This window comes from Poecilia formosa, unplaced genomic scaffold (genome assembly GCF_000485575.1).
Source record: "Poecilia formosa unplaced genomic scaffold, Poecilia_formosa-5.1.2 Scaffold2305, whole genome shotgun sequence".
Taxonomy (NCBI): Eukaryota; Metazoa; Chordata; class Actinopteri; order Cyprinodontiformes; family Poeciliidae; genus Poecilia; species Poecilia formosa.
Window position 1 is genome coordinate 1,147 of NW_006802244.1, and position 13,695 is coordinate 14,841.

Here is a 13,695-nt window from a genome sequence, read left to right on the forward strand (position 1 = left end):
ACAATTTGCTAAAATGAAGCATATGATGTAAAAAATTATCTAAAATTAAACATAGTATACTATGATAAAGAATGAGGTAAATAGTATACATCGATGTCAAACATGAGGTAAAATGACAGCATACTGTGATGTCAAAAAACAGGTGAAATAGGATATAGAAAATGAAGTAAAATAGTTTATTATGACGTCAAAGTTCAGGTACAATGGCACATACTATATACTATTATGTCTAAAATGAGGTAAAATAGGACAGTATAGTATGAGCATAAAAACACTGCAGTATGTTTTTGGGGTCTCTAGAATGTGAAGACTTATTTATTAACTATCGGATTAAGTCTTTCAATTTCTCACATTTGAGAATGATTGCTTCATTCTGCACAGCCTTCCTTTGTTCCAGCTTCAGAAACTAAATTATGAAACAGCAGAACTTTTTCTCAGGATTGATAAAAATGAGACAACACTGATATCTGCAACATTTTAATTGAACACACATTAAAATTCTGTGACAGTTTCAAGTCAAACTGTTAGTGACACAATGCACAAGAAAAATGGCACCAACGACGTACAAGTTTGGACTGGACACACTAAGCAAGAGAAAGAACCGTGAAATGTTCAGAGTTCCCACAGTCCTCTGAGAGTGAAGATTTACATTTACAACCTTAGAAAAAAAGCCTAAAGCAACAGTTTCACAAGAAGTTCTGAGCAATAACGAGCAGTTAATCAGCAGTTTTATGTACAGTTCATCTGATATCTAACAGTGAAATGGAGCCATAAGCAGACTGAGGAACCACAAGGCCACAACACCAAGCTGCTCAACAGAAACTGTGCTTTTCTTTACTCCCACATTCACTAAAATCTGTGTACAAAAACACACGGTGTCCTCAAAATGCTTCACTCTCTGTTTTATTCCTGCTCCACATGTAATAAAGTTCAGTCTGAACTTGTAACCAAACAGCTGTCAAAATCTAAATACAAACACAAAGCTGACATTACAGCATCAACACTGGTGCATTATAAATATGTGGAACTCCAGCAAGTTATCAGCATGAAAATATAAAAATGAAAAACTCTTGATTCTTTAAATGAAACATTTTCATTAATAATGGGATACAGTTCTATTTTTACCAAGATCGATTTTTTTAATAAAATAAGAAAAATGAAAAATGGTACTTTTGATAAAACAGATTTTGTCAGTATAGTTTCACCAGAAGTAAAAGATTTTAAAATAAGGCCATGGAAACCAAAACTCTTAGTTTCTGAAGCTGAAAACTGCAATGATGAGAGAAGCTGAGCTTTTATTTTGACGACACCGTGCACTTCCTGAATGCAGAGTAATAGTTTGGGTTCGGCGAGCTCGCCTCTGTTCAGGAGACATTCTCTAAAGTCATGGAGCGGAGATCCAGAGTGATTCCAACCTTCAAGTCATAAAATTAGAACAAAGATGAAAAACCAAAACTTGATATGGAAAAAACAGCAGACGCTTCACAGAACGGCCACCGGGGGGCGCCAAACATTCCTGAATTTTACTCACCAGGTCTTTATAACTCCAAAAATAATTTAGTTTTTCTATATTCAGAGTTTAAAAATATGTTTCTCCAGTATGTTCTGTGAATTAAAATAAACAGATATTTGATCATTCCAGATTTACAGATATAATGAGTAACATTTACTGCCACCTAGTGTTAAAGATGAGAACAGCATGATTAAGCTTTGATCCCAGAGACGTTTTCATCAAACTGACTTGGTTTCATCTTCATCGCCTTAAGCTTCCTGGTTTAAGGCGGTGAAGATGTTTTGGTCTTTTCTTCTTGTTAAACATTTTGACTTTAAACTTGAATTTTAGATTTAGAGAAAACAAACATCTGGGATTATTTAATCCAGACGCACCAATGATGAGCTACTTAGTGTTTAATGGATTTTTGGAGCATTGAGTTTAATCCCTTAATCTGCCTGAAGCTGACTGGATTTATTCTGGCGGATCGTTTCTGTCCAGGGGAGCTGCAGGGTCAAAGGTCAGACGGAAAGAAGGAGGAGGTTCAGCCAGCAGCTGATTTCCAGCTGCGGTTCTGATCAGATGTTTGAGCCTTTGTCTCCAAACTAGATCTGCTGCCTGGAAATTCCCAGAATTCCCTCTTCCTGAAGCCCATGTGCTCCGGTTCTGATGAAGCATCGCTGCCGGTGCTGAAGCTCTTCTTCGGTTTGAAGCAAAGCGATGGAAACGCAGCCATCGCTCCACAGGTTCGTTCTTCCCTTCGCCTCAGTGCAAAGTTAAACTGCGGCATTCCCAGTCCTCCCAGTCTTAAACAACCTGGCCGTTCTATTCCTGTGTTTGGGGGTTCTGCAGCTCTGGGATCAGTTCTAATGGCAGTGTCCAATCAGTGTCCTGCTAACCGCCAGCGCTGACTGAGGCAGAAACTAAATGTGACAAAGCAATGGAAGTCGGTGCGCAGGCTTCCAGCAAATCCTGAGATAAAAAAAAAACGACATCAAATGGAAAACTGCTGACTCAGACCAACAGAGGTCAGAGGTCCTGCATCATGGTGGGTCACTGGAAACAGCATGAATGGTTCTGGTTCTGGTCAGTCAGTGAAAGATCCTTAAGGCAGAACTCCATCAAACGATGGGACACCGAGTCAAAGAAAAGCCGGGGTCAGAGGTCACTCTGTCATGTTGGTTCTGATGATGAAGTGGGTCATCTTCTACAGAGAATGGATGCCTGAAGTGCCGCCACCGCTGTTGCTGCCTGCAAGACAACGAGCAGTGCAGAGGAGAACCTGGTCAGCACACCGGATGCTAACTGGTGCATCCAGTTAGTATGATGCTAACCTCAGGATGGATCTGCTGGGAACGCTCAGGATCCGACATTCAGCTGGAAAAATCCAGAATTCAACCAACTGGTCGATATCCAAACTACACGACTAAAGAAAACAGCAACCAACCAACCAACCAACCAATCATTTTACCAATTATTCAATCAACTAACCTGAATAACCAGCTAAATGATAAACTTCCTGTCAGGACGGACCAAGAACCAGCAGCAGGAAGTGGTTCTGAGCCCAGTTCTGATTGTACCCGGTTCTAAATCAGTTGGTACCGGTACCAGCCGAAGGTTCCCTGGACTTGGACTCACATCTCATTATGTCTTGCTGGAGTTCTCGTAGATGACATCAGATGTGATGGACTGCTGCTTCTTCTTCTGCCACATCAGGAGGACGCACTGATGGATGAAGACATACTGCTCCTGCACACACACACACACACACACACACACACACACACACACACGGTCTGTATTGTGGCAGAGGGTGTGTGTGTGTGTGTTGGGTGCTGAAGCCCGGACTCGTCCTGACCTCGGTCTGGACCATGGACAGCCGGTGGGACCTCATGTCCGACACCATACCCAGGATGTCCACGAACTCGTGTTCCCGGATGTGCTGCATCAGGCGGTCCAGGGCCATGAAGGTCCCGGTTCTGCCCACGCCGGCACTGAAACAGAAACAGCTGGGATCTAACGGGTCTCCAGCAGAACCAACGACCTCCAGCGCTAAACATTTCTTGGTTTCTAATATGCCCGGTTCTGCAAGGTCACCTGACTGATTATATGACATCAGAACCAGAACCGGACCTTCTGGAACCAGTTGTTGACCGACCTGCAGTGGACGATGATGGGGTCCTTGGTCCTGTTGGCCTGCTGCCGGACGATGTGGACGAACTGCAGGATGCTTTCGATGGCGTTGACCGTGGGAACGCCGTGATCCGGCCACGAGGTGTAGTTCAGGTGGAGGACGTCCAGGGTCTCGTCCGCCTGCAGGGGGAGGCAGAGAGTCATGGCAGTTCTGATCGGTCCTTTAAAGCCACGTCCTGCAGGAGAAGACGACTCACATATCCAAGTCGAAACTTCCTGATGATCCACTCTGGAGAGCCTTCCTCAGAAAGCATCTCCACACTGATGTCACCGTACATTACCGGCTCGTCTGTGAACGGCCAGTAGTGGTCGCACTTCACCTGGAAAAACCAAAACATCAGCTGGGAGGAGCAGGAAATGTAGATACAACCACCAGCCAGCAGGGGGCAGAATAAACACTGAGCTTCACTAAACAAGGACCAGCCAGCAGGGGGCAGACTCGAGCCTGTATTTGACTGTAGATCTAAGACATACTGGTAGGAACAGCGCCATCTAGTGACGCTGTTCCTAGACCAGAAATGTTTCTAATAAATAGGACGTGAATTTGAACCGGACCGGCTGCTCACCCTGCGGCGCTCGTTGCATTGAGTCAGCATGACGATGATAGACGACTTCTGCTGCAGAACCATCTTCCAGAAATCGTTGCGCGTCTCCGGCAGTGGCCCCTGGGTGGCGATGTACTCCTTGGAATGTCGGTATCCCTGAAACAGAAACCGGATGACAGGAACTGGAACAGAATCAGGAGCACAACAGTCAGCTCAGATATTTAATGCTCAGAATGTCAGAAAAACCAAACTGCTCTTTAGATCCAGACGGTTTCAGAACCAGGACAGTTTCTGGGACAACTGAATCAGGAGCCAATCAGGATCCAATATCAGTTTCAGATTTTTGTCATAATCAGAAACTTCAGCCGTTATTTTAAACCAGCTGAGAGATTTATTAGTTACTTCCTGTTTCTATCTGCAATACAAAACAACTTCTGCTTTTGTTTTATGACTTGGGTCCTAAACAAACATAGCACCAATAAATCTGCCTTTTTACACCTTTATGACATAAGCAGAATAAAGACTTCCTGTCTAAACAGGAAGAACAGAATTTAAACTTTCTGATGGCCTAAAAAGCCATAACTGGGCTTTATGGACCATTTCTCTGGGATTCCTGGTCCAGTCAGAACCATATGGACCCTTCAGGACTTCAGAGACCTGCTGATCCAGTGTTTCCAGAACCAGAACCAGGTGAGGCAGCATTTAGCTTCTCTGTTCCTCAGCTCTGGAACCTGAACCTCAGACGATCAGAACCTGCTGGTTCCTGTAAATCAGAACTGGACCGTTTGTTGTTTTTGGGTCGTTCTGGTACCGTCAACGCGCCACCCGTACTCCTCTCATTAATGGCTCAGTCTTATCAGTACCGTTCGCCTGGCAGGTCCAAACATCAGTTCTGGTTCTGCGGAGTTCTGGCTCAGGTTCTGGTTTCTGTCTCTACGCAGTTGATGCTGAGACATTAAACATGTTCCTGAGCTACAGAGGTTTCACTCTGAGAGACCTAACAGGAGCCTTCAGGTCATGTGATCAGGTCCTGCTAGCTGAGCAGCATGCTAGCCTGGAAGCTAAAGAGGGCGGAGCCTCCAGGCTGTCTTCTCTCTGAACTCGTCTTTTCCTTTTTCCGTTTTATTGGTTATTTTTATAAGAAGCTCTTTGAGATATTCTGAACATCAGATGAAACTTTCTCTTTCAATCTATGAACCACCAGCTCCCCCTGGTGGCCAGCTGTGGAGGTGCATTTCTCATTAAATATAAAGGTTTCTGCATTTGGGCCAAGGTGGACAGAGCCGTTGGTGTTCTGGAAGTTCTGGGAGAGGAAGCGGAGCCGGCGGATACTCACAGGGATGTAGTTGGCGTTGATGTAGTCGGCACCTTCGTCGTTGTGCATGGAGACCAGCTTGACCCGACTGAAGTCATCTGAGAGAGGAGGGTAGTTAGTCAGGAGATGAACTACAGATGCTGTCAGACTTCAGCAGAACCCGGTCTGGATCTGGAACCGGGTTCAGACCGGGTCCGGACTCACAGGGTAGGATGTTGGTGTATCGGTTCTTGGGCCTGTTGACCGGCAGGTCGGCGGCATCATGGGTCAGATCCAGGCCGACGCTCTTCAGCTCCTAGAAAACATTCAGAGCAGATTTCAGTTCTGATGGAGAACCGACCCGTTTCTAAACCCATCCAGCTCCGCAGCCCGGCGGTTCCCCCTGGAGGACAGGACGTCTCCAAGTCGTACCTCGAACTGCAGGGAGAACTTGTAGGCGGAGTCTTTGCTCATGTCCTTGAAGTAGGCCTCGAAGTCGTCCAGCTGCACCAGGCTGCAAACACAAACCAAGTCAGACGGTTCTGAGAAGTTCTGACCTCCGGTCCAAACCGCTACCTGGGAGCGCTCAGAGGAAATCAGTAATCCTAATCTAATCCTCATCCTGACGGTTCATGCTGGAGCTCAGGGTTCAGAGTCTGGCTCCACCGGGTCCAAAACCCAGAACATTCCAGCCTCCTCTTCCCAAACCAGAACCTCCCAACAGAACCATAATGACCCAAAGGTGCAGCTCAATGACTGGAGCATCGGCTGAGTTCAGTGGCGCCGCTCAGACCGCCAAACATCAGAACGGCTGACAGCCAATGAAAACCCAGAGCAGGATCAGAACAGTCAAATGGTTCTAATCCAGAATGTTCTGTTAAGGTTCTGTTCTGACTGGGATGAAGCAGTCTGGGCTTCCAGAACCACACCAGGAAAATGTTCTGCTCCCTCATCAGAACCAGCAGAACCGGCAGGTCCCAGAAACAGGATTTTCCTGATTGGTCCGGACGTTTTCAGCTGTCCAATGGGGCACGGTTTCTGCTGAGGACACGCCCTCCTGCCTCAGAGAAGATCTAAGCCCACAGCATGATACCACCTCTACCACCAGCTGGTGAAGGACGAAGGTTCTGTTGCAGAACCGTAGGAGCGGATCGGTCCAGCTGCTGGTTCCGGATGTTCTTCTGCTCTCCAGGAGGAGGAATGTCAGACTGGATCAACTTCCTGCTTTTGTTCCCAAACTGGAGATCAACAGAACCTCTCCGACTCGACATGGCGCCGATTCTGGACCCGATCCAGATTAACGACACTTTCCTGTTTCTGAGATCAGTCTGGGATGAAGGAGTGACGGATTATCTCCCAGATTAGATGGGATGAGTGAAGGACGGATGGAGCAGCGGATGGGTGAAGGTTAAAGGTCAGGGTTAAAGGTCAGGGTGGAGCTGATGGCTGAAGCTTCAGGACTCGGTTACCTGGTTAGCTTTCGTTTCTTTAAAGCCGTTTTGCTCCTAAAAACACAAAGAGCGTGAAATCCAAACATCATCATCATCATCATCAGCAACAGCAGCAGCTCAGGACCGTCTGTGCAGCAGCACCGCCCCCTGCTGGCGCTTCACAGTCACTAACTTTACTGTGGTGAATATTTTGGTTCTTCATAAAGTTTTTTCTGCTGCAGCTCAGAGGTTCATGTGGAACCAGAATTTACTGGACTTTCATCATCAGAACTTTAGAGTCCAGTGACGTGGTTCTGATCCGTTTCCATGGTTTCCTTTGAACTGTGGAAAACAGCAGCTGCACAGACGAGTCCTGTGGGTTATTGGAGGTTTAACACCGTATTTCCTCTACATAAAATATCATTTTACTATTCCCGAGGTTCTTTTTATTATAACACGATATTTTCTTCAAATAAAAATACTCAATTGCACAATTTTAATAAATTTATTGTTAAGATGCTTTTATAATTTACTAATCTTAGATTTTAGATTTTCTGCATTCTGCATTGATAATAAAATCTCAGTATAAAAAATTAAAAGTTAATTTAAAAAAATAAAAACTGAAAAATCTGATGTATTTGTGGGATAATCCCCTCTATTAGAGGAAATACGGTAGAAACACAGGCAGGAAGCCTGTGGCTGCAAGTTTCCATCTGTCTGCTTTTACATCATAAAACACTTTCATTTATACTAAAAAGTTGAATTTGGGAACAGATTTGTTTTTCTTTGATTTTTACAAACAGAATTTTAAATCTATACTTTCTAGCTATATTTTAGTTCATAAAAAAAGTTTAATTATCACGGTAACAAGTCGGTTAAATGTTTCATCAGAACAAAATATGAGAAAATAATTTCTTTCTTGAAGAAACGTTTTTTTCAGCCACAGGCTTCCAGATACCTTTCAGAGAAGAAGCCAAACATGAGATCACCACCATGCAGACGGCCGAACCCGAACCCATTACCTGCCTGGCACCGGCTCCATCAGGCTGGACTTTACTCTAAGCCATTCATGCTTTTACTTTGAAATGCCTCTGGATTCGCAAGAAACCAGGATCATGCATATCTACAGAGCCTGAGCTACTGAGTGACTGACGGCATGCGGCGAAGCAGAGTCAGCATCATGCTGCGGACGCCGTCGTGTCGGAGCGATCCGCCACAGTTCAGCGCGATGCTAACACTTTCCAGAGGGAGGAATGTCGACGCTGCAGAGTCTGGTGTGTCTGAACAGCCACAAAAATATCAGGATTTACATGATATTTTCAGAAAATCATGAAATACTGAGCAAACGATCCAACAGGAACGCACTGGCTCACGTCATGAAGTCGTTTCTGCTGGTCTTAAAAAAGCCAAATGAAAGAAATAATGATAAAACTTCAGGTTATTTAAACTTTTCTCTTGAAAAATCTGTTGAAAAATGGCCAAAACATCCAAATCACCAATTTATAAAGTTACAATTATATAAAAAAGTTTGTTTTTATTTGAGAAAACTGATCAGCAGAGAAAAGTAAACTCCTGCTGTTTCAATGGTTTCCATGAAGCAAAAGCAAACAGTAAAAACTTCTGGATAAATGTGTTTGAGGGCCAAGAATGCAGCCCTGATGAACACCATGGAGTTCATTTCCTCCATTCACAGATTTCTAGACGAGGCGTCAGGAAAACCCAGTTCCTGGTTCAGAGCCATGAGGGACTCCAAGAGTCTGTGGAAGAATTAACACACACCAGGCTGATCTGAGCGTCTCTGAGTTCAAACTGTGAGCGATGGACTGTGGCGGGGGAACATGCCCCAAAGTGCAGCAGGCGCTTACTTACCACGGATTAATATAAAAAGCCAAAAGATAGTCAGTCCAAAGGCAGGAAGGCAGGAGGGTAAGGAAGGCAAAGAGGCTTCTTCGCCTGAAGGTTCAAATAAACAGACACAAAAAGAGAAAATAAAGAGAACAGACACCAGAGGGCGACAGGGAGGACAAAACATGGAGCTCCATTAGTAAAGAGGCTTCAATTAGTGCAGAGTTAAAGCATTGCTGCCTCACTGAACAGCCATGACATCACCGCTGGCTCCGCCCACAACGCCCTGCCCGGGCGCCGTGACGGTTCCGATGAGCTCAGCAACGAGGGGGGGAAGGGCGTCATAAAGCAGCAGAGGCAGACTGGGAGTGAAACCGTCAACCAGAACCAGAAAACCCGAATCAGCATTACTGTGGAATAGTTCAAGTAAATGTTGGTTGGCTCTCTGGAACAGATCCAATGGGACCCATCCAGTCCTTGGCTGGTTCTGACTGAAATCACCTTCGTCCTCCTCTTCCTCACAGAAACACAGCTGCCCTTCACAATAAGAGCACGACACGCTGATGAAATGTTTAGTGATGGTGTTCTGCCTTCACTGACTGCCTTTCAGCTCTTATATTAACCATCAGAACCAGAACCAGAACCTTCAGCCACAGCACCGACTCAGAGGCTTTTATTTTGAAAAGATAACTAATGGACTGCTCTCATTTCTGTTTTTAGGTATTTGAAAGAACAACTGGCTCTTAAAGCTGCAGATTAGACCCGAGCCTTCATCTTCAACAAACAGCATCTATCATCATCATCATCATCATCATTATCGTCGCCTTCGTCGTCTTAAAGGGCTACACACAACATTAAAGCTGCAGGTGCAAGTTCACATCCTAATCTGCCTCATCAATCTGTCCCTCCACTGGGCTGTTTCCTGTTGGGTGTGTGCAGCTGTGAAATGAGGAAGTGATGCTGCGGCGGCCCGTCGCCAACGGCAACCCAACCGCCTGCAGCAGCAGCAGAAGAAGAAGAGAAGCGTACCAGTTGTAGGGAAGCTTCCCGTCTCGCTCAAACGAGGCGAAGTTAACGAAGGTCTCGGCGCTGCAGTTCCTGCAACACGAAGCGACGGGATCAGACAGGAAGTCACGGAAAAACAGGAAGTCAGCAGGAAGTGAAGAATAACGGAAAATCAGCTTCTATGTGCTCAATTCAAACCACGTTACGCAACACAATTATTTTCACTTCATTTTATTTTTTCACTAAATAAGGAAGTTAAAAAATGACATGAAACAAAAGACAAAAAAATAAAAACCCAGAGCGACCAAAACAGAAACTAAAATAAAATATAAAACACCAAAAATAAAACTATAAATACAGAAACAAAATCTTTACTAACCCAAAGAGACTTAAATCTACACCCAAGTAAAAAAAAGTAGAAATAAAGAAAAATCACAACAAATGATAGCAAAATCCGACAGAAATTAAAAGTATTTAATTAAGTCATCCCGGTTTTTTATTTAATTTAATTTAATTTATTAATAATCAGGACTAAAAACTTCCAGTGGCTTTCTAATAAAATGCAGAATTGGCCACAAACATTTAATAAAGTTGGAAAAATAAAGCAGAAATGAGCCAAATTCACACAAGAACAAATCTAGAAAAAGATGAAAATGTTCAGTTATGCTTTGCTGTTCATGTTTTAAATCTGACAAACCCGGAAAAGGTTTTGGTTTTAAATCTACAATCATTTCTGCTTTATACAGAAATTCAACAGCTTAATTAAAATATTGCGTTAATAGTTGATTTAGTAGACAAAAATAAAAGTTTTTGTTGTAATTATTAAAAGGGAAAATTCTAGCAGAAGCTCCCTTCCAGTTTAGACACCAGATGGACATCAGATTATTATTATTATAATAATTATTATTATTTTTATAATTATTATTGTCATTCTGTTGATGTTGTTGGTATTTTAATAAATCCTGTTTTCTGAACATTTCAACATTTAGGATTAGGGTTCAGATGCTCTCAGGACGAACAGGTCTGCCTCCTGTTGCCATGGTGACGGAGCTGATGCGGAGGCTCACCTGGTCATCTCCAAGTGTTTCTTGCGGAGGACGAGCAGGAAGAGGACGAGAAGGCTGATGAGCAGGAGGCTCAGCACGGCCAACGCCGAGATGGCCGCCACGCTCGGGTTCATCTCTTTGGCTGCAGACGCGCGCGCGCGCGCGCACACACACACACACACACACACACACACACACACACACACAGAGTTACATTATCAGAAGGCGGAGCCTACACTGCTCTTCCTGTTCAACACCTTCACGATAAAAGCCTCCTGCTGGCTTTAATGAGGCGAATTTAAACAAATGCAGGAATAATTCTCAGTGAGATCATCAGGCCCATGAATCACACAGGAAGTCCAGCAGGAAGTGGATTTAATGTCAGGGAAGACATGGTCATCAGTTATTTAAATTCTAGTTCCGCAAACTGAAGATGACAGGAAGTCTTTATTTATAACTTCCTGTTTGAATCTAATTCCCTTAAAGATATTTCAGTTTAGAAGTGTTGGTTAATCTGCAGCAGGTCGATGAAACTCATCTCAACATGATCAGGAAAAAAAAACTAAAATCGACTTGAATTCATTTAATTAAAATAGAAGTTGGTCTTAAAAATGTTTACCATTTTCTGGTGGCAGCACCGTTTCATCTCTTGTAGTTTATTTTTCTAGCAGGATTTTTGTTTAAGGCAAATGCATACATCTCAAGGCGGCTGATGCTAATGCTAACTAGCTGCTAATATACTCTAGCTAGCTTGTTTTTTAGGGTAAAAGTACATTTATCATCAGTTGCTGGGCGATGTTTGTCTTACGAAGTCAACCTGCATTCACTGTGTGGAGCGAAGCTCAGCAACTTTACTCTATTAAACATGTTTTAATAATGCAGGTCTTAAATCTCATTCGTTTTGGTCTTAAAAAGCCTTAAGTTTGAGTTGGTGAAACCTGCAGGAGCCAGAACCTCTGAGACCAGAACCGCTTCAGTGAGACTGCATTCAGAGGAAAGCAGAATAAAAAGCCCACCACACCTTTCAGATTTTTACACTACTTGTGTTGATCTGGTTAAAACATGTTTAAGGTCTCCACAGTGCCCCCAACCTGCAGTGGTGACGGTGATGCGGGCCGGCCGGCTGGCTGAGCTGTAGCTGAAGCTCGTCACGCTGCAGTTGTAGCTGGACGACGGAACCAGACCTGAAACGGTCAGAACCTGAGCGGTGGAGGTGATGGGCTCTCCGGCCTGCAGGGGGAGCCACACGTCAGAACAGAACCACAACCCGTTGGTCTGAGCATGCTCAGTGTGAGCCTTCTGACTGAACTTGGGCAAATGGTTCTGATCCAGAGAGCCTGACTGGTCAGAACCAGAACCACAGAGATCCTCCTGACAACTGATCCAGGTTCTGCTCAGATCCATCCAGTTCACCAGGACGTTCTGGAGAACCTTCAGCTTCTGGACCAGAACCGGGTCAGGCAGCAGAACCAGGACAGGCAGTTGCACTGTGGTCCATCATCTGGTTCCAGAACACATCAAAAACTCTTGGAGGGAATTTCAGAACCAGAACCAGGGCCTGAGGATTACTGTGGTCCAGATTATTATTCTGGACCAGATGGGCCGAGGTCAAACGGTTCCGGATCAGATGAGCATCAGAACTTTTTATTAAATTCTGATGGAAACAGGAATAACTAAAAATCCAGTTTTTAGTCAGATTTATTTAAAACAGTAAATAAATCTGACAGAATACATTCAGTGAAAAAATTTTAACCATAAAAAAGAAGAAAACTAAAAAAAAATTACATGTGATAGAAATTGGTTCCGATCAGAACCAGATTTGTGGTTCTGTGGGGAAACTTGATGATAAATAAAGAAAATCAGAAAAAACAAAAAAATATTGACGATAAAATCTCTTCCCCATTTTAACACTCAGCTTCTCTTTCTGCTGGTTCTGGCTCTGGGTCCGCTCGGCAGCAGAACCCCTCCCAGTCCTGAACCCAGATCCAGTGTGAGGCGGGCTTACCTTCAGCTCCTTGCTGGCCCAGTTGGGTCGGCACAGAACCTGGTAGTAGTCCACCACGCCGTCCTCGCTCCACAGCAGCGTGATGGACGAGTGCGTAGCGTTGACGGCGAGCAACAGGCGGGGAGGGGCCGGTTCTGCGGGACAAAAACTCCATCAGCTGGGTTGAACCGGGCTGAACCGGACCGCCGCCACTTCCTCTGAGCGGCCCCACTTAAAGATGCCAGAAGAGGAAGTGGACCCGGCCAGTTTCTGTTTCACTTTCACAGACAAGTCCGAATGCGCAGCGCTGGACGGGCAGAACCCAGCAGAACCTCTGAGCTAAAAAACTGAAACTAAAACATTTCATCCTGAGCCAGAGATGACCTACTTCCCGTTTGGTTATTGGAGGGGAGCAGCAGAACCAGAACCACTTCCTCGACCTGCAGAACCCATCTGGATGGACGAAGCCACGCCCACAACCTCTACCTGCAGCTGTCACACATGGCAGTGGCAGCACCATGCTGTGGGCTGAAATGTGAAGCAGCACCAACAACTGGAAGGAGACATTTGGGCTCTTCAGCCAATCACAATGGGTGTGGTCCAGATCCTGCTCACTGATTGGTTGAGGCAGTTTATGTATAATTCTGACCCTCCATGTATCAGAGGAAATCCTGAATAAAGATATGAATGAATGACAGGTGGGAGTCGCCATCTGTAGGTCCACTGCTGCTTGTTTTGAGCAGGTCATGGAGTTCTCTGGCGCCCCTAGTGGCAGAAAGGAGAACTACAACAACAAACCTGCCTCAGATCAAAGGTTCACATTTATTCCTGATTTCATGTTTTTAACATTTCTTCAGAAAA

General features: G+C 44.6%; 1 protein-coding gene across 2 annotated transcripts; it reads right to left on the bottom strand.

Annotated features, from left to right (window-relative positions):
• Nucleotides 1-461: 461 nt before the first annotated feature.
• On the bottom strand, nt 462-12,028 carry LOC103133149 (protein tyrosine phosphatase receptor type O). Of its 2 annotated transcripts, XM_016667761.1 has the most exons (14): nt 11,942-12,028; nt 10,872-10,992; nt 9,829-9,897; nt 8,824-8,907; nt 6,994-7,029; nt 5,957-6,038; nt 5,750-5,840; nt 5,567-5,643; nt 4,252-4,386; nt 3,883-4,005; nt 3,651-3,805; nt 3,351-3,486; nt 3,130-3,241; nt 462-2,733 (listed from the first exon to the last, which is right to left on the bottom strand). In XM_016667761.1, the coding sequence occupies exons 2-13, from the start codon at nt 10,982-10,984 to the stop codon at nt 3,137-3,139; spliced, it is 1,206 nt and encodes a 401-aa protein (XP_016523247.1). In that variant the 5' UTR covers nt 10,985-10,992; nt 11,942-12,028; the 3' UTR covers nt 462-2,733; nt 3,130-3,136. The 2 variants fall into 2 exon arrangements, with proteins under 2 accessions (XP_016523247.1, XP_016523248.1); XM_016667762.1 differs by lacking the exons at nt 6,994-7,029; nt 8,824-8,907; nt 9,829-9,897; nt 10,872-10,992; nt 11,942-12,028 and having other exon boundaries at nt 462-2,743; nt 3,131-3,241; nt 5,957-6,987.
• Between the last annotated feature and the right edge of the window lie 1,667 nt (nt 12,029-13,695).

Bases quoted from the DNA above. Each gene is read 5' to 3' on its own strand.
- LOC103133149 (XM_016667761.1), bottom strand. From the start codon at position 10,984: ATGAACCCGAGCGTGGCGGCCATCTCGGCGTTGGCCGTGCTGAGCCTC. The intron at 9,898-10,871 runs GTGAGCCTCCGC...TTCGTGTTGCAG, and splicing joins AAACACTTGGAGATGACCAG to GAACTGCAGCGCCGAGACCT. The intron at 6,039-6,993 runs GTAACCGAGTCC...TTGTGTTTGCAG, and splicing joins AAGAAACGAAAGCTAACCAG to CCTGGTGCAGCTGGACGACT.